The following is a 22022-nucleotide window of genomic DNA, read 5'->3' as shown; positions in this document are numbered from 1 at the left end:
GCATGGTCTGAGGGAGACATAATTAGTTTAATTAAAAGGCTGTTTTTCCTCACATTTTTTTGAATATACTATCTCGAGACAGTGAACCGTTTCAAGAATACACACGTAAATGAATTTATATATGCATTTTTGTGATACACTGTCTGGATGTTTTGTGTGTTTTTTGTATTATTATTTTAAACAGAAGGTGGCAGTATCGTCCTTGTTTATCGACAAACCGGAAACGGAAGTATAGGATCAGCAGCTGTCATTAGGTGCACGGTGTTTTGTTTGCTGTATTGCGTCCTCTTGTCTGCGGCATCTTGTTGGTGCGCCACTGAGAGAATGTTATTTTCCGGGGGCTCTTCATGGACTTTGCTCGTGACTGCGGTGGTGTTTGCGCTGCTGCTGCTTCTGGATGCTGCAATCGTTGCAGATGCAAAGGTTAGAAAGGCAAAACATGCATTAATCTTAAATTATTATAAATAGACCGTGATAATGCAAGCATAGCTGGAGCAGAAGTCACATCACATCTGGCTACTTAATATATTTCATTTTGTATATCAATGTCGTAAAAATAGACTGTACATACTGGGTTTCCAGCTTCCTGAAAATAATAAGAAGAATAATTACAATGATACAGAACAACTCATCTGTAGAGCCTTGAGATCTTATTTTTATTATTTGACCTAAACCCGCAATAATTAGGTGCATATTTCAGTGATAGAAGCTCACGGAACACACACAAATGATCTTTATTGCATGTATGTTTAAGCGTTTTGCTTTGAATAATTCTCCTCGACACAACTTCATCGATAGGAACTATTGTTATTAGACTGTAACTCGTTATAGATAGTAGTCCATAAAATACACTGAGATAACTATATTTATTAAGTGAGGCAGTCAGTCCCAATAACACGAGTGCCCTCTAGAGGCAAGTACCCGCACATGCATGAATACTAAGCACATTCTACCATCATTTTTTAACAATATCTTCGGTTTTCTTGTGTCTATTGGTGCCAAATAAAAACTTGGAGTCATCCTGGACATTGTATGTGAAATAGTTTATTTGCGGCCATTTAAAGACAATTTATTTCTGACAGAACTTTGAAGACGTTCGCTGCAAGTGCATCTGCCCGCCTTACAGAAACTTCACTGGCAACATTTACAACAGAAATGTCTCCCAAAAGGATTGGTAAACACCCTGTTTCTCTTTGTTCTTGTACCCTGTTGTAAATGTGTTGTAATTTGAAATTGTACCTTCTAGCAACTGTCTCCATGTGGTGGATCCTATGCCGGTCCCTGGCCATGATGTGGAAGCTTACTGCCTGCTGTGCGAGTGCAAGTACGAGGAGCGGAGTAGCAACACTATCAAAGTATGCCTAATTTGCTCATTGGACACATTTTACCCTCATTAATAGGCAACCAATCCAACTGTGAGGGGTTGAAAGTTCAAAGGGATTGGGCGTCTATCCCCGTCACAATCACTCTTATATGTCACAGGTGACGATCATCATCTACCTGTCTGTTGTTGGGGCGCTGCTGCTCTACATGCTCTTCCTCCTATTGGTTGATCCCCTCATCCGCAAGCATGATGCATACACCCAGCCTCTCCACAACGAGGATGATTCTGAGGTATAAACGTACTTGTCTGTTCCCTTGATTGTGAGTGTACTCTTTTCAACGAGCTCATTTTTTGGTCTACTACATCTGTGCAGGAGATGCGTCCACGGATGAGCAGCAGCCAGGCCAGAGGGAATACGGTGCTGGAACGGGTTGAAGGGGCGCAGCAGCGCTGGAAGAAGCAGGTCCAGGAACAGCGCAAGACTGTTTTCGACCGCCATAAGTTGCTTAGTTAAAGGGAATCCCCATCTGAGGTTTAGAACTGGTGTTTTTTTCCTGTCACTAGCTACAATTCCCTTGTGGTTCTTTTCTCTCATAATTCCATTGTGCGTTATTGATAGCTTGAACCAAAAGTTCGGTTAGTTTCACGTGGAACATTGTGATTAATGATTATCGGGACAGTTAGGCGGGGTTCTACTGATGTCCTTTGGTTTGCAGTCATTGGCTACTAGATGTCAAAAGAGTAAGCATTTTACAGTTTGTCAACTAACATGGACTTGCAAAACCTTTTTTTATGTACTAATAGTTTTTACTCATTTTTCTTTGAGTAGATGAAGGAAGTCAAGATTAAATTTGAGCACTCAAGACCATCAGTAAGAATCCCTATCTGTTTGGTAGCAGGTATGTTAACTTTATCGTATTTAAACCCCTCTGAGCACCTGGTGTAATGATGTAATTCCACAATTTTTTTATCATAATAGTTTTTTATTTATGACAAAATTATTTTAATTATTTTTATTTATATTTATTTGTCTGTGCATGTGCAATGAGCCCAAATAAGAAAACACTGGTTTCACATTTTGGGTGTTGGTGTCCTTACTTTTAATCTTTAATTTCCTTTTTTTTAATGGAATATTTACACTTGAGGATGACAAAAGACAGTAAGTAACATACTATCTTGTTATGCTTTGCGAAAATATGTTTTAATTGGAATCTTAGATTACATGACACATTTTTGAAAGTTTAAATTTACTCCCTTAACCAATTTGGAATACATTTTAATGAGGTGTATACAAATAAGGTGTAACAGACATGAATATCAATTAGCATTTTTTAATTATATCTGTTATGGTGGTTAATAGATTTCACCCATTGGCTTTCATTGACAACCATTTGGGATTAATCCATTTAGTAATATGGGAGGTTCAAATGTGATAATTTGTGGTAACGATTATTCTAATACAACTCACAAACTAAAGGTGGAGACCAACGTCAACAAAAAGCAAGTCAGTTTGTGTCATCAGCGTTTGTGTTGTTTTGGAGGACTTTATTGTGCACTGTTCTGTTTTGAAAGTGCATCCTAGTTGGATGCCTGTTAATATTCAGTCCCTACTCAAGATTGTCTCCCCTCTCTTGCCCTGTCCTAATTTCATCTCTTCCCTTCTTTCCCCATAGCCTTTTCCCCAAGCATGGCTCGCCGCTGCTTCACAGTCTATAATTAAACCCCAGCAGGGCCAACTGTGCTTCCACCCATTTGTCTGGCAGGTTTTCATGTCAGAGGTTCTCAGCCAGGAGCGAGCGGCCTGAGGCTCCGGTAGAGGCGCGCTGAGGAGCGGGAACGGGATTATTCAACTGAAACCTGGAGGCTCCAAGGAGTGGCACTCAACCCTAGGTTGAGATCATACAGTCGAGGGACGCATTTCTGAAGGATTAGGACCTGTTGGAGTGTTCACAATGGCGGCCAACTCGGAGCCGGCCAAACCGGTCATCATGAACGAGGAGGAGCTGAAGCAGAAGCAGCGGGAGAAGCTGAAGAAGCTGCAGGCCACGGGGGGTAACCCCAGACCTGCCAGATCCCTCTTCTTCCTTACTCTTAAAAACCCCTTCCGAAAGGCCTGCATCAACATCGTGGAGTGGAAGTATCCTTAATATCGTATGGGGTTGGTCATATTTACTGAGATAAAAAGATCACAGTGAGTCAAGTATCTCAAACTACCACAAATCATAAAACTGAGGTGACAATGTTTGACACAGGCTTTATGATAAAATGATGTCATCGCATTCGTCCAGTCTCCTTAAACCTATTGGTTTTGGTCTGTGAAGTGGAAAGACCTATGTTATTCCCTGACAGCTTTCAATTTTGCGCCACAAATGTAGGGATGTTTTTTATAATATGGGAATAAGAGCTCAAATGCGTCTGCTATGCAAGACTTGGCCGGCTGCTAAGTGATGTTATGCGGACCCTCAGGGGACTTTCCTGCTATTATTTTTGCTGCAAGCCAATTCCTTATTTAGAAATCCATTTAAAACATAATTAGCTGACTTTAATTCCTATATTTACAACCAACAGCTGTAGTTAAAGTTCTAAAGGTTATCTTTTTTGATGGCTGGATATTTTCACCAATTTCTTGATTTTTGTTGTCATACCTGTCAAAACCATATTTTTTACACAATGAGTTTCAGAAAGTTAAGAATTTGATACCCTGTTCTGGAATTGCAAAAGTTCCCACCACGTTCCACTGCCATTTGTCACCACATGCTCTAGTAAATCAGAAGCACTTTTTATTGCACGAGTATAATCACTTTGGTATGTCACACTGCAGGACATGTAAGCGTTCAAATGTTAAAAACAGCAAGATTATTATTATTTTTTTTAACTGTCATAAAAAAAAGAACTCAAAGTAAACAGGTACGGGGGAAAACCCTTAGTCATTTTCTCATGCGTGTTGAGCTGCTTTGGACATATTCTTAGTCTCTGCAGCTGTCTCGCTGCATCATAGGGAGACATGATGCTGACCTGGCAGAAGAATTCTCTTGCTGAGCCCCCTATCGGTGGGGATGGGGCAGCATAGAGGCAGATATTAATACATATTACCTTATAAACTGACGCTGCAATACATTAGATAAGGGAAAAGTGAAGAAGGCCCAACAAGGCATAATAGATTAAATGCAAATGTATGCGACTCATTTAAAATGAAACTGTGCTTCATAGAAAGAAAAGAAACCCACAGTGACAAAAGTTGCCTTTCAAAATACTCAATTTCGTCATTAGATGATCTTTTCTATAACGTATAACACACCTCTGTTTACTTCTCTCAAGAAAGACATGAAATGTTAGATGTTGCTAATATACCATTGGCTCATTCATTTTGGGACAAACTAGAATCCTTGTGTGATAATCCTCAGCACCCTCATACAGAACCTTTGAGATCATCATTTTACTGACCATCTTTGCCAACTGTATCGCCCTGGCCGTGTTCTTGCCCATGCCCGAAGAAGACAGCAATAACACCAATATCAACTTGGTAAGTAAGATTGATGTGTCACAGTGAGTGAATATATTTATATTCAGGGTTTGGATTTAACATTTAAATTTACAATTTAGTTTTAACACTTATTATTTGGAATTAAATACTTGCTAAATGTTGTTGTAAATGTCCAAAAATAGTGACTCTAAAACCCCATAGTACAACATTTTGAACCTTACCTGTCTGTAGAATTGCGAGAAGAACCGTAAGAACGGTGGGACTATAGTATGACATATTTTCATTGAAAAAAAAGTCTGCACCTCCATCTATTTTTTTAACTGTCATTTTTAGATACATTAGATGGGCCCTTCATTATCTCCCACAAGCCAAGTTGTACATATTTCTTAGTCTTATCTTCTGGCAGACTTTCTATTATGATCTCAATACCGTTTCACCTTTTTTTTTTTAAATCCTTCTTGAATATTTTATCATGTTAGCTCCTGTCTACACAGTATTGTTTGACTAGTAAATAGAAACCCTACGTAAAGATCTCATATTCCATGCACGTACTCTAACAATGACCAAAATCTAAGGCATATGGGCTTGGTTGAAACGATAATACTCTTGTATTTTTAGTCGTAAGTAGTAGAATTGTCCAAATGACAGGCAACCTATATCTCAAGGCGCCACTGTGTACATTGTTAGTTGGTTGGTTGTGTTGCCAGCTGTTTGTTGACACAGCTAGTGTGCAAATCTTCAATGTCGACAGCTGTGTCCCATCTGCTATCGATGAGGCACAGCTTGAAAGACTGCCACTTCGCATGAAAGGCAGGTGTCTAAGCATAGGCTTCAACAAGTGAATCCCAGGACTAACAAGTGCCCACCGTTCCTCTCACTCTCCAGAATGGGTATCACATAACTCAGATGACTTTAGAATAATCACAGGTACTTTGTGGATTGACCCATTTGGCCAAAGTCAACTGGCTTTTGTTACTCACCAGCCTGTTTTCAAATGTGAGGCCTGTAACAAGAGCTGCTGGGCTTTACTGTGCGATTTGCTTCTAATAACTGTACACAAATACCTAATTTGATTTAGGAGAACTGCACTAATAATTTCTGACACACCGTGTCATCTTGTTTAAATACTATTCACATTATATTGTATAAACTAAAGCAAGCGTGGCATAAATGTATTTTTGTTTGTTCAACCGACAAAAGTGCTCAATGATGAAAAAGTTCTTTGGTATTTCTTTTGCATAAATCCACGCAAGCTGATGACTTACAATGATAAAATAGAAAGACTGAACATTTGTTTTAACTTGTTATTGTTTGAAATCATATATAATCATATTTCTCTTTTTGTAGGAGAGTCTGGAGTACATCTTTTTAATCATCTTCACCTTAGAGTGCTTTTTGAAGATAGTGGCATATGGGTTTGTGTTCCATGAAGGTGCATATTTACGGAATTGCTGGAATATATTGGATTTTGTCATCGTTTTCATGGGGTGAGAGAGCAAATTTCACAGCATGTGGAGCGATAGAGTGTGGCAGTACTTACAATATCGCTGATGTCCTCCTCCAGTCTGGTCACATTTGCCTTGGATACCTTCAATGCGATCGCTGGTGTTCCAACTGAGAAAGGGGGAGGTTTTGACATGAAGGCACTAAGGGCTTTTAGAGTCTTGCGTCCCCTACGCCTCGTCTCCGGAGTCCCCAGTAAGCTTCTCTCCCCTGAATGTGTATTATACTTGGACATTATCCGTGGAAAACCTGTTGTGTTTTACTGTACGTTCAGGCCTGCAGGTTGTGATGAATTCCATCCTCAAAGCCATGCTTCCTCTGCTACACATTGCCCTGCTGGTCTTCTTATTGGTCACCATTTATGCCATCATGGGATTGGAGCTCTTCAAGTGCAAAATGCATAAAACCTGCTACTACACAGACACAAGTATGTGCCTGGAATGTTTAGGAGGCCACATTTTGATGGACTAACACATAGATTTTTTTTTCAGATATCTATGCAACAGCAGAGGGGGAGATGCCCGCACCCTGCGCTCAAGCCGGTAACGGGCGTCGCTGCTTAATCAATGGCTCGGAGTGTCGACTGGGCTGGGAAGGCCCCAACAATGGCATAACCCATTTTGACAACATCGGTTTTGCCATGTTGACGGTCTACCAGTGCATCACCATGGAGGGGTGGACTAAAGTTCTCTACTGGGTCGGTGAATATCTCCTTTGGAATTTTCATTGGGTCCACTACAACTGAGTTGTGATTTCTTTTAGATTAATGACGCCATAGGAAACGAATGGCCTTGGGTCTACTTTGTTCCCCTCATCCTTGTGGGCTCCTTCTTTGTCCTCAACTTGGTTCTTGGTGTGCTGAGTGGGTAAGCCCATTCAACGCATCCAGTTTCTAACATTGTTTTGTCAAAGTGAACGTGCCGGTAAAAAAGTTCTCTCTGTAATCAGTGAGTTTACCAAAGAGCGAGAGAAAGCTCGGTCGCGAGGAGAATTCCAGAAGTTGCGGGAACGCCAGCAGTTGGATGAGGACTTGCACGGCTACATGGAGTGGATTACCCATGCCGAGGTTCTGGATGCTGACAGGGAGGGAAAAGGTTGGTATAAGAAAATAGAATTGAATCAAAATATATACTAGTCGATTAGAGGAATCTATGTCTTTCTACCTATACATCTAATCTAAAAGTATCTTAATGTCTCTCCTCTTCTCAGGTCTACTGCCTTTGACCAGTGGAGATTCAGACACAGACAGCCTGTACGAGCTGGAGGGAAAGAGTCGAGTGATCTACTACTAGTGAGTGTGTTTCTCTTACAGTACTTTGTTCTGGTGTTGATGTTCAATCGTAGTTTGGCACTGAAATCCCCATTGTTTTCATATGAAGTCGCTTGGCACGCCGTTGGAACCGCTTCTTCAGAATGAAGTGTCTGGTATATGTGAAAACCAGAACTTTTTATTGGCTGGTGATGTTCCTCGTCCTCCTCAACACGCTGACTATCGCGACAGAGCATCACCACCAGCCAGCGTCACTCACTTCGCTTCAAGGTTAAAAGAAATAAATAAGAGCATTTAGACATTGAACACAAATGGTCACCACCAATCTTGTTTTTTTTGGCTTGTCTCTCCCAAATCTTTGCTAGATGTGGCGAGTCGTGTCCTCTTGGTGCTCTTTGTCATTGAGATGTTTGTGAAAATGTACGCTCTGGGTCCCAGAGCGTATTTCATGTCTCTGTTCAACCGTTTCGACTTCTTCGTGGTCCTTTGCGGTATCCTGGAGATGATCATGTTAGCGGTGGGAGAGGTGACACCTCTGGGTTTCTCTGTACTCAGGTGTATTCGCCTACTCAGGATCCTGAAAGTCACAAAGTAAGTCATTCAAACCAGAAAGTTACACCCCTTCCAGATTTTACATTGTGTATGATAACCATTTCTTCCTGGTGAACAGCCTTTTATTTTGCAACTCATTCACTGCTGATTTACATCAAATGTGTCTTACATAACAATGGGATGGGTTATCCTATAATCTTGCTGTCATTTTTGCAGGTATTGGACCTCTCTGAGTAACCTCGTGGCGTCTTTGCTCAACTCTGTGCGCTCCATTGCCTCGCTGCTTCTCCTGCTCTTTCTCTTCATTGTCATCTTTTCGCTGCTGGGTATGCAAGTGTTTGGGGGAAAGTTCAACTTCCCTGACGACAGACCTCGACGAAGTAACTTTGATAACTTCCCTCAGGCCCTCATTAGCGTGTTCCAGGTGAGATGCTTCCCGAAACTTTAAAATTCAACTGTGTAACATATTTGGTTGAAAAAGCCTTGTCTGTTTCCAAGATCTTGACAGGGGAGGAATGGACTGCTATCATGAACAATGGAATTATGGCCTATGGTGGTCCAGTTATCCCTGGCATCCTGGTAGCCATCTATTTCGTCGTACTGTTTGTCTGCGGAAACTGTATCCTCTTCGAAACTCACTGTGTTGAGTCTGAAGACACTTATCGGTGGCCATGGAAACCAGCATCTATCTTTTTCTGAATTCGGAATTCCACCAGATATTCTACTGAACGTGTTTTTGGCTATCGCAGTGGACAACCTTGGAGAGGCTGAGAGTCTGACCTCAGCCCAGAAAGAAAAGGCGGAGGAGAAGCTAAGGAGGAAACTGATGCGGTGAATCCTCGAGAAAGCCGAGGTCATCATCTGTGCTCGAGAATTACGAGTGAACTCCTCGTCCTGTATCATGTAGGTCGAAAATGCCCGACAAGACAGATGAGGAGAGGGAGAGAATCTCCAAGAAATTGGCAGAGCAGAGAGCCAAGATCGAGGGCATGCCAACCACAGCCAAGGTTCATCAAGCTATAACCACTTTTTAAAGCACAAATAATCACGTTTAGTCACAATTGCCAATTTCTTCTTTTATCAGCTCAAAATTGATGAGTTTGAGTCCAATGTCAATGAAGTGAAAGATCCTTTCCCGCCTGCAGACTTTCCAGGTAAACGCAAATATTCTACAATACTTGTTGCCTTTCAGATGTTCTTTTATAGTGGGGTTACAGTTAAGAACTTTTTCTTTTCTTTTTTTTCTCTCTCGATATTCAAGGTGACGATGAGGAGGAGGAGCCCCAAATCCCTATTAGTCCTCGGCCGCGACCTATGGCTGACCTGCAGCTTAAGGAGGAAGCCGTTCCCTTGCCCGAAGCTAGCTCTTTCTTTATCTTTGGCCCACAAAACAAGTTGGTACCATTCCATGCATACCCTATTTTCTGGACTTTTAATTGAACTTTTTCATAGATTGGCTGGATTTGTGACCCGTCTTCTCTTTCTTTATCACTCTGCCGCCAGCGGCTTGTTATGTTGTGTGTTTTAGGCCATCATACTCTTAATATGTTACATTTACAGGTGTTTGTTTTGTCTGTCTTTCAGTACTAAATATGGTGTTCAATTATGTTTGTTCTCTCATTCTCTCCACTGGCTTCCAGGATCCGTAAACTATGCTACAAGATCATCAATGCCTCCTCTTTTACTAATCTCATCCTGCTGTTCATCCTGTTGTCGTCCATCTCCTTGGCAGCCGAGGACCCCATCGATCCCAATTCTTATCGAAATCAGGTGCCAATCTCTTTCGTTAAAACTTCACGTAACCTATCCATTAGAGGTCGTACGGTAACCCTATTCACTGCATCTTTTCCTGCAGATATTGGCTTATGCTGACATTGTCTTCACAACAGTGTTTACCATTGAGATTGTACTGAAGGTAAGTGGAATAAGTGAACTATATGGCTTTGGAAAAGGATTGATTCCAAATTTTCTCTCTTCCAAATCTTCAATTGTGTTACTTCTCTCTGTGACAGATGACCGTTTATGGCGCGTTCATGCACGAGGGCTCATTTTGTCGTAACTCCTTCAACATCCTGGATCTGATTGTGGTTGGAGTCTCCCTTCTCTCAATGGGCATGGAGTAAGTTGTCGTGTGGAACTGCCCCCCTTCATCAAATGGAGCATCTCAAGGTTATTGTGGCATCTCATCTTTTGTCTTCAGATCCAGTGCTATCTCGGTGGTGAAGATTCTCAGGGTGCTCAGGGTGCTAAGGCCCCTCAGGGCGATCAATCGAGCAAAAGGATTAAAGGTTCGCTGATGGCTTAATCGCCGTTGGAGCTTTTCTTCCATACTAATTGATTGTCTCCACATGTAGCATGTTGTCCAGTGTGTATTCGTGGCCATCAAAACCATCGGAAACATCGTGTTGGTCACCATGCTGCTAAATTTTATGTTCGCATGCATTGGAGTGCAACTTTTCAAGGTTGGTCACACTATATATACTATACATTATATACTGTGTTTAATATTGAGTACCATACAGCATTTTCTTTATATTGTATATTTGAAATAGGGGAAATTCTATAGCTGTTCGGACCCGTCCAAAATATCAGAGGAGGAATGCCAGTAAGGCAAATATCTTTGGAACTTTCAAAAGACATGCAATGGCCCCACAATGATTTTTCTTTTTTTATTTTCAGGGGATTCTTTGTGAAGCACATAGAGAACTCTTTGCAGGATACTGTGGTGGCCAAAAGGGAATGGCTCAACAATGACTTCAACTTTGACAATGTGCTCTATGGCATGCTGGCTCTCTTTACTGTTTCCACCTTTGAGGGATGGCCAAAGTAAGTTTTGCTGCTTTACTCTCTGCTCTCAAAAGAGATCTGGAGGAGACTACAATAGACCAATCAGTTATTTATGCTAGATACGGCCGTATTTTCGGGTATATTTTGGAGGCAAATTAAGATTTTTGTTTGTTTGTCTTGGAAAGGATTCCATACTGAAAAAAGAAAAGAAAGAAAGAAAAACAGTTCACTTAACCCCTTCAGGGACAGCTATTCAAAAGTTATCATTGGCTTAACTCATTCACTGCCAGGTCAGGTCACAGAGTAGGTGTTGTGGCAGCAGGTAAAAGGGGAAATTGATTTATTTAATCTCCTTATTCCTGTAATTACTATTCTTGTTATTGGCAAAAAACATGCGGCAATAGTTATTGCAAATGGGGGTCTCAAAATGTTGTCTCCTCTGCCCCATATGTATAATAAAAAAGAAATGGCTATTCAATTGGCTGCCACTGACTACAATAGAAGGAACCATTCACTTAATTTTAATTATTTGTTTTATAATTCATTGATGCAGTAACATTTCCGGAGGATTTAATTTACCATTTCTCACAGTAGTCTAATTTTAGCTAACAAATGCTATTTCCAAGTATCACACTTTGTTTCAATGAATCATTCAAAATGTTTTTAATGAATAGTACTCAATAAAATTAATATACAGGATTTTTTTAAAATGTTCTGCATTTTCAAGTTTGGTGAAAAGGACCAACTCCAACTTCTAACTCACCACACACATGTTCCCAGACTCTTGTATAGAGCCATAGACTCTGACCAAGAAGACATGGGGCCCGTCTTCAACAACCGTGTGGACGTCTCCATCTTCTTTATCGTCTACATCATCCTAATCGCCTTCTTCATGATGAACATCTTTGTGGGCTTTGTCATCGTTACCTTCCAAGAGCAGGGCGAGCAGGAATACAAGGACTGTGAGCTGGACAAGAACCAGGTGAGGTGCACTCAAACTCATTCGGGAAAGAATTGTGAGATGTCTAATGATGATTATGACATTCTTTGAACACATCTCTTCCCTTTAGCGCCAGTGCGTGCAGTACGCCTTGAAGGCCCGACCGTTGAGGTGCTATATCCCCAAAAACCCTTACCAATACAGGGTGTGGTACATTGTTACCTCCTGCTACTTTGAGTACCTCATGTTCTTCCTCATTATGCTGAACACTTTGTGCCTGGGGATGCAGGTAGGTTCATATTGTAGCCTGTATACTTAAGAATAGTGTGTCCCAACCACTTTGCTGTGGAAAATTACCTGCCATAGTCATACGGTGTAATAGTCCGAGATGAAAAAAATGCAACATTACAAGATTATAATGGGGAAAAAAAAGTGTGATGAGAATATATATTATATTGTAAATATAGGTGGCTTAGTTTAAAATTAGAAGATTTTTAGCTAGTTGTGTGCTTTGAGATTTTTGCAAAGCAAACTGCTGAATCAAGATCTTGACATGTCTATGTCTCAGAAATTCCACTGAAATCACTGAAAAAGCACTATAAATAAGTTTAAAGCTCCTCCTTGAAGATATTGTTCAATGTTTGCTGAACTGTTAAATGGGTGGACTGTTAAATGGGTTGAATTGAGTTCACAGGCAGAAAACAGGGACCATCTCAAAACTTAAAATAGAAGCCAAATGACAGCTCAAATCTCAAGAAAAAAAAAAATCTGGTGACTTGGATCCTAAGGCTCCATAGGATTTGTTTTTCAAATGGAAAAACACTTCAATTGTTGTATTTCTAAACGTTTGGAAAGAATGCACTCACACAGATCTCATAAATTTTAAACTAAAACAACAGATTGTGGGACATTCGAGATTTTTCATGAAGACATTTGCAATAATGTGATAGTCATATAAACTAAACTAGAACGCAGCAATGACAACACCAAACAAATGAAAAGAAAGTCTACATTTGAAAAGCTGATTTATTCATCCTTGAGGTCAAAGCAAGTTTATCATTTCTTTTGAGGCCAGTCAGCTCTGATCAATTTTCGTACTGAGTTTAGTCTTAAAAAACTAGTAAAAAAATAATGATTTCTGACCACACATAAAACCTCTGCAATGTGGAATTGTTATTTTAATAGTTTTTAATGTTTTTTTTATCCCCACAGCACTGTAACCAGTCCGACCATGTGACCAAGCTTTCAGACATTCTCAACTTAATCTTCACCGTTCTCTTTACCGTGGAGATGGTCCTTAAGTTGATGGCCTTCAAAGCAAAGGTGACCATTTTTGTTAAAAATGTGATTTTGCCCAATCGCATCCAACTTGTACTCACTCACGAGAACTTATCATGTGTTTGCAGGGTTACTTTGGAGACCCCTGGAATGTCTTTGACTTTATCATTGTCATTGGCAGCGTTGTAGATGTCATCCTGAGTGAAGTGGACGTGAGTAAACACTGGATTTCTTTTACATTATATTAGTTATTTCAGGTTTTTTTTTAAAGAGCTTCCCGGGATACAGCATATTCCATAGAACAATGACTGTGTATTCAATGCTCTGACCCAGACACGTATTACCGTGGCCCAGATTGGTGCCAGCACAACTAGCGCACAGAACATGGTCAGTACGTACTATTGTAGGCCATTTCCTCCACCTCCATCCTCCAGAGAAGCATTTCTGCCAACACCCCACCAAACAATCCATTATTGCCACATTATTCTTGCTTTTGGAATGTGTGTGTGTGCCTATTAAAGAGAATACAGCACTGGTTGATTTTTTTTCCCCCTCACTGTATGTGATGAGGCTGCCTGGACACAATTTCTGCAGCTGGTTTTCACCACCTTCACTTTTTTTTAAGCACGGACACGCTTTTCCAGACACTGCAGCGCCACCACGGCTTTTCTGCCTTTCCAAAACACGCCTTTCTCTGTTGTTACTATCGTTTCATTATTTTCCTTTAGCCATGACTGACGATTCACTAAATGTCTCACCTAGTGATTTGTCTTTCTTTCACAGAGTGCCCTGGCTGCCAGCGGAGGACTGTACTGTCTGCAAGGCTGTGCTGTAAATATCTCATCACTACCATTGAATTGCTGCATGAGCATGTCGTACAGGTTCTTTCCTAACTCACCTCGATATTATTTATAGATTCAGAATTTAAAAATGAGAGACCAGAAGAGCTTACATTTTGCAGTTACCTCATTGGCTGCCTTTGAAGGTGAATGAAACCATGGTTCCTAGATGAAACTAATTTTTCCAGCCCAAAATGTTAATACTTTAATGCAGATAGAGCGATGCTTATCTCCCACTCACTCAGTGCAGCCTTTTACGATATTTATTTTTTACATTTTATTTATTGAGTTCCACCGCAAGTGGGTAGCACAACGGCCTCAAAGTTCTGTGGTCGAAGGGTTCTCTGGGGGGCTTGCGTGTGTGGGTTTTCTTGAGTACTGCGGGTTCCTCTCACATCCCAAAACATGCATGGTAGGCTGGTTTAACACTCTAAATTGCGAGAAAAGGTGTGTGAGCTTGAATGGTTGCCTTTCTCCCTGTGGCCTGCGATTGGCCGGCTACCAATTCAGGGTGTCTCCAGCCTGGTGTCTCCAGCACCCCCTGAAACCTCCTTGTGACAACAAGCAATTTTGAAAAAAAAAAAAAAAAAAAAAACAATACACACACATATATATATATATATATATATATATATATATATATATATATATATATATATATATATATATATATATATATATATATATATATATATATATATATATATATATATATATATATATATATATATATATATATATATATATATATATATGTATATATGTATATATATACTTATATATATCGAAGTACATACATGTGTATATATATAATATAATGTCATGTCTTCAGTCCTCAGTTGTTTTTTCTCCGCTTTGCAGGACACAAATCATATGCAAGAAATTGCAGTAAGCACACCTTTGACACTTCATGTTGTTCTGTTCCACATACGTACATTCCATATAAAGTTATTCATCTGTACTCATCCGCAGGCCTCGGAAAATGCGTCCGTTTCCATCACATTCTTCCGACTCTTCCGTGTCATGCGCCTGGTAAAGCTGCTGAACCGCTCTGAGGGCATCCGGAACCTACTCTGGACTTTCATCAAGTCCTTCCAGGTTTGTCACATTGTGGACATTCAAAATTGACCAGTAAGTGACTGACTCTCACCTTGGTTCTCTTTTTAGGCACTTCCCCATGTGGCTTTGCTGATTGTCATGCTTTTCTTCATCTACGCCGTTATTGGGATGCAAGTATGGTCTCGAGTGGAACATTTACACCTCAACCACTCTACACTGGATGAGGACAAATAAATGAGGCGTCATTTTGTAACATTTTAGATTTTCGGAAAGATCGCCTTAGTGGACGGCACCGAAATCAACCGGAACAATAACTTCCAGACGTTTCCTCAGGCGGTTCTCATGTTGTTCCGGTGAGTTCTCATTTAGAGTTCAGCACTTGGGCAAACAGAAAAACCGAGCTGAGGTGGATTTGCAGGTGCGCTACCGGAGAAGGTTGGGAAGAAGTCATGATGGCATCGATGTATGGACAGAAGTGTGACCCCAAGTCTGACTTTCAGCCTGGAGAAGAGTTCACCTGCGGCTCCAACTTTGCGGTCTTCTACTTCCTCAGCTTCTACTGTCTCTGTGCCTTTTTGGTCTGTATTTTATAAAGCCACATTTGCAATTGCCTCATTATAAGGTTCAAAGCATTGATAAACGTCGCCTCCTGCAGATCCTCAACCTGTTTGTCGCTGTCATCATGGACAATTTCGACTACCTGACACGTGATTGGTCGCTTCTTGGGCCACATCATCTGGATGAGTTTAAGAAGATTTGGGCAGAATATGACCCAGAGGCAACGTAAGTCATGTCAACTCATTTGCTAGTCAAGAAAAAGGTTTGGTGTCAAGTAGTATTTAAGATTCAGACAGTCAACACGGTCTAGTTGGGTTGCCTAAAAACAATTAACATGTGTCTTAGGTTCACTTTGGAATTTGACCCTAAAGCCTGAAATTTCCAAATAGTGAACAATATACGTGATTTACTTTGTTTCATTTTGAACACCAAATAATAACACGAAGCAGCAGCACAGTAGCAAATAATTTTGTAAAACTTTGCGCCTGGTACTGCTTTCATGATGTAGGTTACAATTAATTTGTGTTTTGCCTGCTCTATCTAGAGGCAGAATTAAGCACCTGGATGTGGTGACGCTCCTCCGACGCATTCAGCCGCCTCTGGGCTTTGGCAAGTTCTGCCCTCATCGTGCAGCCTGCAAGGTACGCTACAGGCCAGTGGTGTGCCGTCAGGGCCTTTTCTGCTGGCCTAAGAGATCTCTAAATTATATATTATATTTTGTCCATCAATACTTATGAAATAATTCCTAATTGTCTGTTAGCATCCTTTCATTGCTTTCCCCCTGGTTGCACTGCTTCCAGATGTGTTTTCATATTGAAGCATTTAACCAATCACATTTCAGCCATTATTTGTTGCCAGGGACAGAAATCTGCCTCAAGGCTTTCACAATCAGTTCTGCAGGCTCTGCTGCATTAAACAAGTGTCGATAAGACTGTTCCCGGTCGGGACACATTTTTCCCTTTGTTGTTTCTGTGCACTTGTAGTCAAGACACTCAAATTATGAGGAAAGTGTAGCCATTTGTGGTTGTGAGCCCATGGCCTGGTGGTTAGTTCACTGCACAAACACATGTCAAAGCCTCGTAGCTCTGGTGTGTCTGGGTTCAATTCCCAGCCACTGCTTTGTGAAATCTTGGTGTTAAGACTTGTATTGTAGTCAAAATACTGAAATGATTACAAAGGAAAGTGTATTCACTTGGTGGCGCAGAGGTTAGTTCACTGGACTCCCGTCTGGGAGACCTGGGTTCGCTTCCCGCTGTCATTTGGCTGATCACTGCACCATGTAGTTCAGTAAATGGAATAAGAAGAAGAAAAAAAAGAAAAAGAAAAACCTTTTTAATTTAAATTAAACACTTAGTCATTTTTTTCAGTAAAACAATTTATTCCGAACTGCCTTCGGCAGTTCGGAAGACAGTTGAAGGGCCCACCCCTAGTGGCGTACTCGAGTCGGCCTTCGGCCGACTCTCGACGCCAAGTCAGTCGTCAACCTGCGACACCGGGGATCGAACCCAGGTCTCCCCGGCCGAAGGCGAGTGAGCAACCCACTACACCAACTCGTGCCCCACTTATACATGGTTGTTGGAAGCTTTCATTCAAGGAAATGGGTGAAACACTTAGTCATTTTTTGGACGAAATGCTTCATCCACTACTGAAGACTTATTCAGTTAGACTCTTAGGCAGTGGTACTTGTTCTTTTAACTTAATAATAGTGGGAAAATCTTTGCATGCACTTGGATTTGAACCCAGGACCATAGAGGTGGGAGACTGACTACTTATCCACTGGGCCACCACCCTGTGAAAGAAAGCAGTAGTACTTGTACTCTCATCTCTTTCATTTACTTGAATAATAGTAGGAAAATCTTTGCACGCACTTGGATTTGAACCCAGGACCATAGAGGTGGGAGACTGATGACTTATCCACTGGGCCACCACCCTGTGAGAGAAAGTAGTAGTACTTGTACTTTTGTCTCTTTCATTTACCTGACTACGTAATAGTGGGAAAATCTTTGCATGCACTTGGATTTGAACCCAGGACCATAGAGGTGGGAGACTGACGACTTATCCACTGGGCCACCACCCTGTGAAAGAAAGCAGTAGTACTTGTACTCTCATCTCTTTCATTTACTTGAATAATAGTGGGAAAATCTTTGCATGCACTTGGATTTGAACCCAGGACCATAGAGGTGGGAGACTGATGACTTATCCACTGGGCCACCACCCTGTGAGAGAAAGCAGTAGTACTTGTTCTTTTGTCTCTTTCATTTACCTGAATAATAGTGGGAAAATCTTTGCATGCACTTGGATTTGAACCCAGGACCATAGATGTGGGAGACTGATGACTTATCCACTGGGCCACCACCCTGTGAGAGAAAGCAGTAGTACTTGTTCTTTTGTCTCTTTCATTTACCTGAATAATAGTGGGAAAATCTTTGCATGCACTTGGATTTGAACCCAGGACCATAGATGTGGGAGACTGATGACTTATCCACTGGGCCACCACCCTGTGAGAGAAAGCAGTACTACTTGTTCTTTTGTCTCTTTCATTTACCTGAATAATAGTGGGAAAATCGTTGCATGCACTTGGATTTGAATCCAGTACCATAGAGGTGAGAGACAGATGACTTATCCACTTGGCCACCACCCTGTGAGAGCAAGCAGAAGTACTTGTACTTTTGTCTCTTTCATTTACCTGAATACGTAATAGTGGGAAAATCTTTGCATGCACTTGGATTTGAACCCAGGACCATAGAGGTGGGAGACTGATGACTTATCCACTGGGCCACCACCCTGTGAGAGAAAGCAGTAGTACTTGTACTTTTGTCTCTTTCATTTACCTGAATAATAGTGGGAAAATCTTTGCATGCACTAGGATTTGAACCCAGGACCACTGATGTGAAGACTGATGACTTATCCAATGGGCCACCACTCTTCAAGATTAGGCAGTAGTATTTGTTGTTTTGTCTCTTTTCACTCCCAGAATATACTTAGTAGTTGGGTGAAAGACTTAGTCATTTTTTGATGACAAAATGATTCATCCACCATTGAAGACTTATTCAGTTAGACACTTAGGCAGTAGTACTTGTTCTTTAACCTGAATAATAGTAGGAAAATCTGTGCATGCACTTGGATTTGAACCCAGGACCTCTGATGTGGAGACTGATGACTTATCCACTGGGCCACCACTCTTCAAGATTGGGCAGTAGTATTTGTTGTTTTGTCTCTTTTCACTCCCAGTATATACTTAGTACTTTAGTGTACCTTCAAGTGGGAAAAGTTAGGTAAGCTTACAAAGCAGAGCAAAACCAGGATTTGAACCCAGGTCCACAGAGGTGGGAGGCCAATGACTTATTCACTGGGCCACAGGCTCACCAAAGTAAGCAGTTCTATTTCTTGTTTTGTCTGTTACTGTTAGCATAGTAAGGCTTTATTTCTTTAAAATAACGACATAGTATAGTAAGGCTTTTTTCCCTCGAAATCCTGATCAGGAATCATTTACCTTGTCATTTTTGGAAACCCTTGAGTACACACGGTTGCTTCTATTTAAGGGAATATGACGGATGGATGGATTTTGGTGAGCAAAATACGGCTATATTCCTAAATAATATTTCAATTGTATGAGGTTATTATTGATGTTTTTTATGTGTCACAGTTGTAGCTGCACTAGAGGTTTTATAGCCATAAAATAGTTTTTGAGGGTTGAATTGATTCCGACAGCTGAAGACGTCGCTAGGAAATTCACAAACCGCCACTGCTACAGGCTGGCAAAGGCCAAAAAAGAAAACCATAACATCTGCGTTTTTTTTATGAAAAAATTAAAGAAAAAAATATGTCCGTCCAATACAAAATAAAGTAGACTCCGCCCTTCTTGGTGGCCAGCCAGTCGCAGGGCACATTTTTTAACATGCTTAATAAAATTCTCTTTCCTTTGTTACAGCGCTTGGTGGGCATGAACATGCCCCTCAACAGCGACGGCACTGTCACCTTCAATGCCACATTGTTTTCACTGGTCAGGACCGCCCTCAAGATTAAAACAGAAGGTAGAGTTCTCCTTCCATTTCCACGGTCACAGTTGTTGCATCTTTGCGGCCGCGTAAACCTCGACTTTCTTCTGAGCAGGAAACTTTGAGCAAGCCAACGAGGAGCTTCGTGCAATAATCAAGGCCATCTGGAAGCGCACAAGCATGAAGTTGTTGGATCAGGTTATTCCTCCGATAGGCGGTGAGTACGGCGGCGACAACCAAGCCACGAGACCGTAAAAGTCTGACCAGTGACCTCCTTTTGATTATCAGATGATGAGGTCACAGTGGGAAAATTCTACGCCACATTTTTACTCCAGGATCATTTCCGAAAGTTCCTAAAGCGCCAGGAAGAGTATTATGGCTACCGGCCGAACAATAAGAGCGCTTCTGGCCCGGAGATCCAAGTAAGCTGGATACTCAAATGGTTTTGGAATCACCATTCTAACTCGACGGGCCTCTATTTTTTATTTTTAACATCCAGGCGGGTCTCAGGAGTATTGAGGATGAAGTGACCGGAGATATGCACCGGGCTATTTCTGGAGACCTGCATAATGAGGAGGAAATGGAGAGAGCCATGGAGGAGGCTGGAGAAGAGCTTATTTACCAGGTCACACCCGCACCTGGTGTTTTTTTTTCAGCAAAACTATTGATATTTGTGCTGGGTATTTGATCAATAACCTATACATACATTGTGTCTGCAGCGTACACACGATTTGTTTGGGAATCGCGTGGAGCCATTCACAGATGACAACACCAACGCTCAGCCCCCCCACATGACCAACCAGAGACCCCTCAAGTTTATGGAGAACCAGCCAGATTCGGCGGCCATCTCCGCCGGCACAGATCCCATCGATGACTTTCTCCAGACCACGACCCCCAAAAACAACACCAACAATAACGCTTTTGCTGAGTGAGAGACACCTCAGATGAAATGAGCCGCAGTAACTATTGGAAGTGCCTAAAGAAAAGCATTTCTGTATTTCAGATTGCGGTTTCAGAGAGAAGGCAGTCCTGAAGAGTTTGATAGTCCCGGTGAGGATGTTGAAACATGTATTGTCCCCAAATGGTGGAATTTTATTATACCCACAAGCTATCAGATAACTACTGATTTCGTTAGAAATGCCCCAAGTCAGCTAGGATAAGCACCAGCAACCCCGGTGAACCTTGTGAGGATAAGCAGTTCAGAAAATGAATCAATTAAATTGTTTTTTTATATATGTACGGTTGGGTCACTGGACATTTTTCATATATTCTTTCATTTTCTGTCCAGCTCATCCTCGTAAGAGTCATGAGGGTGTCGGAGACCGATATATCACAATAAACATCCAATCCATTTTGACCAAAATGTCAAAATGGATTGGATGTTTATTGTCAATCCCAACTAATAAATTAAGATAAATTACACAAAACTTCTATCTACGTACCTAGTTACGTACTTATTTACTATCTAACAACAGCGCTAGTAAAGTCTGAGTGAAAACCTCCATATAATAATTTCCACTCTTGTAGATAACCATCGCTCCTGGGATTTCACAGTCAAAACAGACAGAACACAGGTAATGATTACACACAAAGCAATATGAAGCATGTAATTTGATTTTTAAACCACCACTATTCATCGTTGCAGTTCCCCTATGAACCAAGGCTCAGTGACAGTCCAAGTTCCACCGATCAAGAAGTATATTGCCACTGAAAATCAGTCGCGGGGGAATCAAACAGTTTCTGATCATATCGTTTATCTTCAGGGCAAGGTGGAGTCGGCCGATGACATACAAACGACAATAGAAGACCTGGAGGGAGCGGCTCGAGCCATACTCAAGAAGAAACGACGTAAGCCCGCGCCACCCCCCGTCGAGCCGCCCCAGGAGACACAGCGGCCGGATCCGGCTGTGAGAAGAAAGAGACGTCCACCTCCCACCACTCCTGCTGCTCACCCTCAGCACAGGGCAGAGACACTTGAGGCCGACTCTAACGTTTAGAAATGTTGTCAGTTGACTTGTTAAGGTTTGTTTGACGGTGGCTAAAATGTAGGTTGGCACAAAAACTGTGGATGTCAGTGGCAGTCCGTGAATTTCCTAACAAAGCCTTCAACTGTCGCAGTGTTCTCGTTACCTCTGCGTCCTGCGTCTGATACGCACAGCTTTTCTTCCAGACGCACAATTTCAAGTAATGTGCTTTTTTCGGACGCAAAGAAATTTTTATCAAAAATAAAACCAAAACACATATATCCGATAGCAAACCAATTTATTCCACATAATCTTTGCGAAATAATTCTCGCGAGACTAGCAGACACTAGCAGACGAAGGAGAGAAAGCGATAGCAAGAGTTTCGTAATAGTGTAAGAAAGATAAAAAATGTTTCAGAAAAAGCAAAACAGTCTGGATAGTTATTTCGCAGTTAAAAATACAACTA

At 41.3% G+C, this 22022-nt stretch overlaps 2 protein-coding genes across 2 annotated transcripts; both read left to right on the top strand.

Annotated features, from left to right (window-relative positions):
• The first annotated feature begins 225 nt into the window (after positions 1-225).
• On the top strand, positions 226-2400 carry tmem9 (transmembrane protein 9). Its single transcript, XM_077716511.1, has 5 exons — positions 226-423; positions 1083-1174; positions 1247-1355; positions 1483-1614; positions 1698-2400. The coding sequence occupies exons 1-5, from the start codon at positions 325-327 to the stop codon at positions 1836-1838; spliced, it is 573 nt and encodes a 190-aa protein (XP_077572637.1). The 5' UTR covers positions 226-324; the 3' UTR covers positions 1839-2400.
• A 624-nt stretch (positions 2401-3024) lies between these two features.
• On the top strand, positions 3025-21701 carry LOC144196354 (dihydropyridine-sensitive L-type skeletal muscle calcium channel subunit alpha-1-like). The gene is made up of 45 exons (XM_077716439.1): positions 3025-3461; positions 4742-4847; positions 6156-6295; positions 6373-6506; positions 6586-6738; positions 6803-7008; positions 7074-7177; positions 7260-7405; positions 7521-7602; positions 7691-7851; positions 7947-8172; positions 8350-8557; positions 8632-8752; positions 8850-8964; positions 9041-9140; positions 9218-9287; positions 9395-9527; positions 9774-9903; positions 9989-10048; positions 10146-10252; positions 10334-10421; positions 10488-10595; positions 10686-10738; positions 10813-10959; positions 11701-11902; positions 11991-12149; positions 13073-13183; positions 13267-13350; positions 13922-13969; positions 14839-14865; positions 14950-15075; positions 15145-15210; positions 15298-15389; positions 15455-15614; positions 15692-15819; positions 16139-16235; positions 19526-19628; positions 19708-19809; positions 19881-20014; positions 20092-20217; positions 20312-20520; positions 20596-20642; positions 21120-21166; positions 21238-21288; positions 21356-21701. Exons 1-45 carry the CDS (start codon positions 3277-3279, stop codon positions 21587-21589), a joined length of 5436 nt encoding a protein of 1811 aa, XP_077572565.1. The 5' UTR covers positions 3025-3276; the 3' UTR covers positions 21590-21701.
• Positions 21702-22022: the final 321 nt, after the last annotated feature.

The sequence above is a fragment of the Stigmatopora nigra genome, chromosome 1 (assembly GCF_051989575.1).
Source record: "Stigmatopora nigra isolate UIUO_SnigA chromosome 1, RoL_Snig_1.1, whole genome shotgun sequence".
Taxonomy (NCBI): Eukaryota; Metazoa; Chordata; class Actinopteri; order Syngnathiformes; family Syngnathidae; genus Stigmatopora; species Stigmatopora nigra.
This window is presented reverse-complemented; position numbering and strand designations above follow the sequence as displayed.

Excerpts from the sequence above, each read along its gene's own strand:
- tmem9 (XM_077716511.1), top strand. The coding sequence starts at position 325 with ATGTTATTTTCCGGGGGCTCTTCATGGACTTTGCTCGTGACTGCGGTG. Across the intron at positions 1,356-1,482 it reads GGAGTAGCAACACTATCAAA|GTGACGATCATCATCTACCT; the intron begins GTATGCCTAATT and ends TATATGTCACAG. Across the intron at positions 1,615-1,697 it reads ACAACGAGGATGATTCTGAG|GAGATGCGTCCACGGATGAG; the intron begins GTATAAACGTAC and ends ACATCTGTGCAG.
- LOC144196354 (XM_077716439.1), top strand. The coding sequence starts at position 3,277 with ATGGCGGCCAACTCGGAGCCGGCCAAACCGGTCATCATGAACGAGGAG. Across the intron at positions 13,351-13,921 it reads TCATCCTGAGTGAAGTGGAC|AGTGCCCTGGCTGCCAGCGG; the intron begins GTGAGTAAACAC and ends TTTCTTTCACAG. Across the intron at positions 14,866-14,949 it reads ATCATATGCAAGAAATTGCA|GCCTCGGAAAATGCGTCCGT; the intron begins GTAAGCACACCT and ends ACTCATCCGCAG.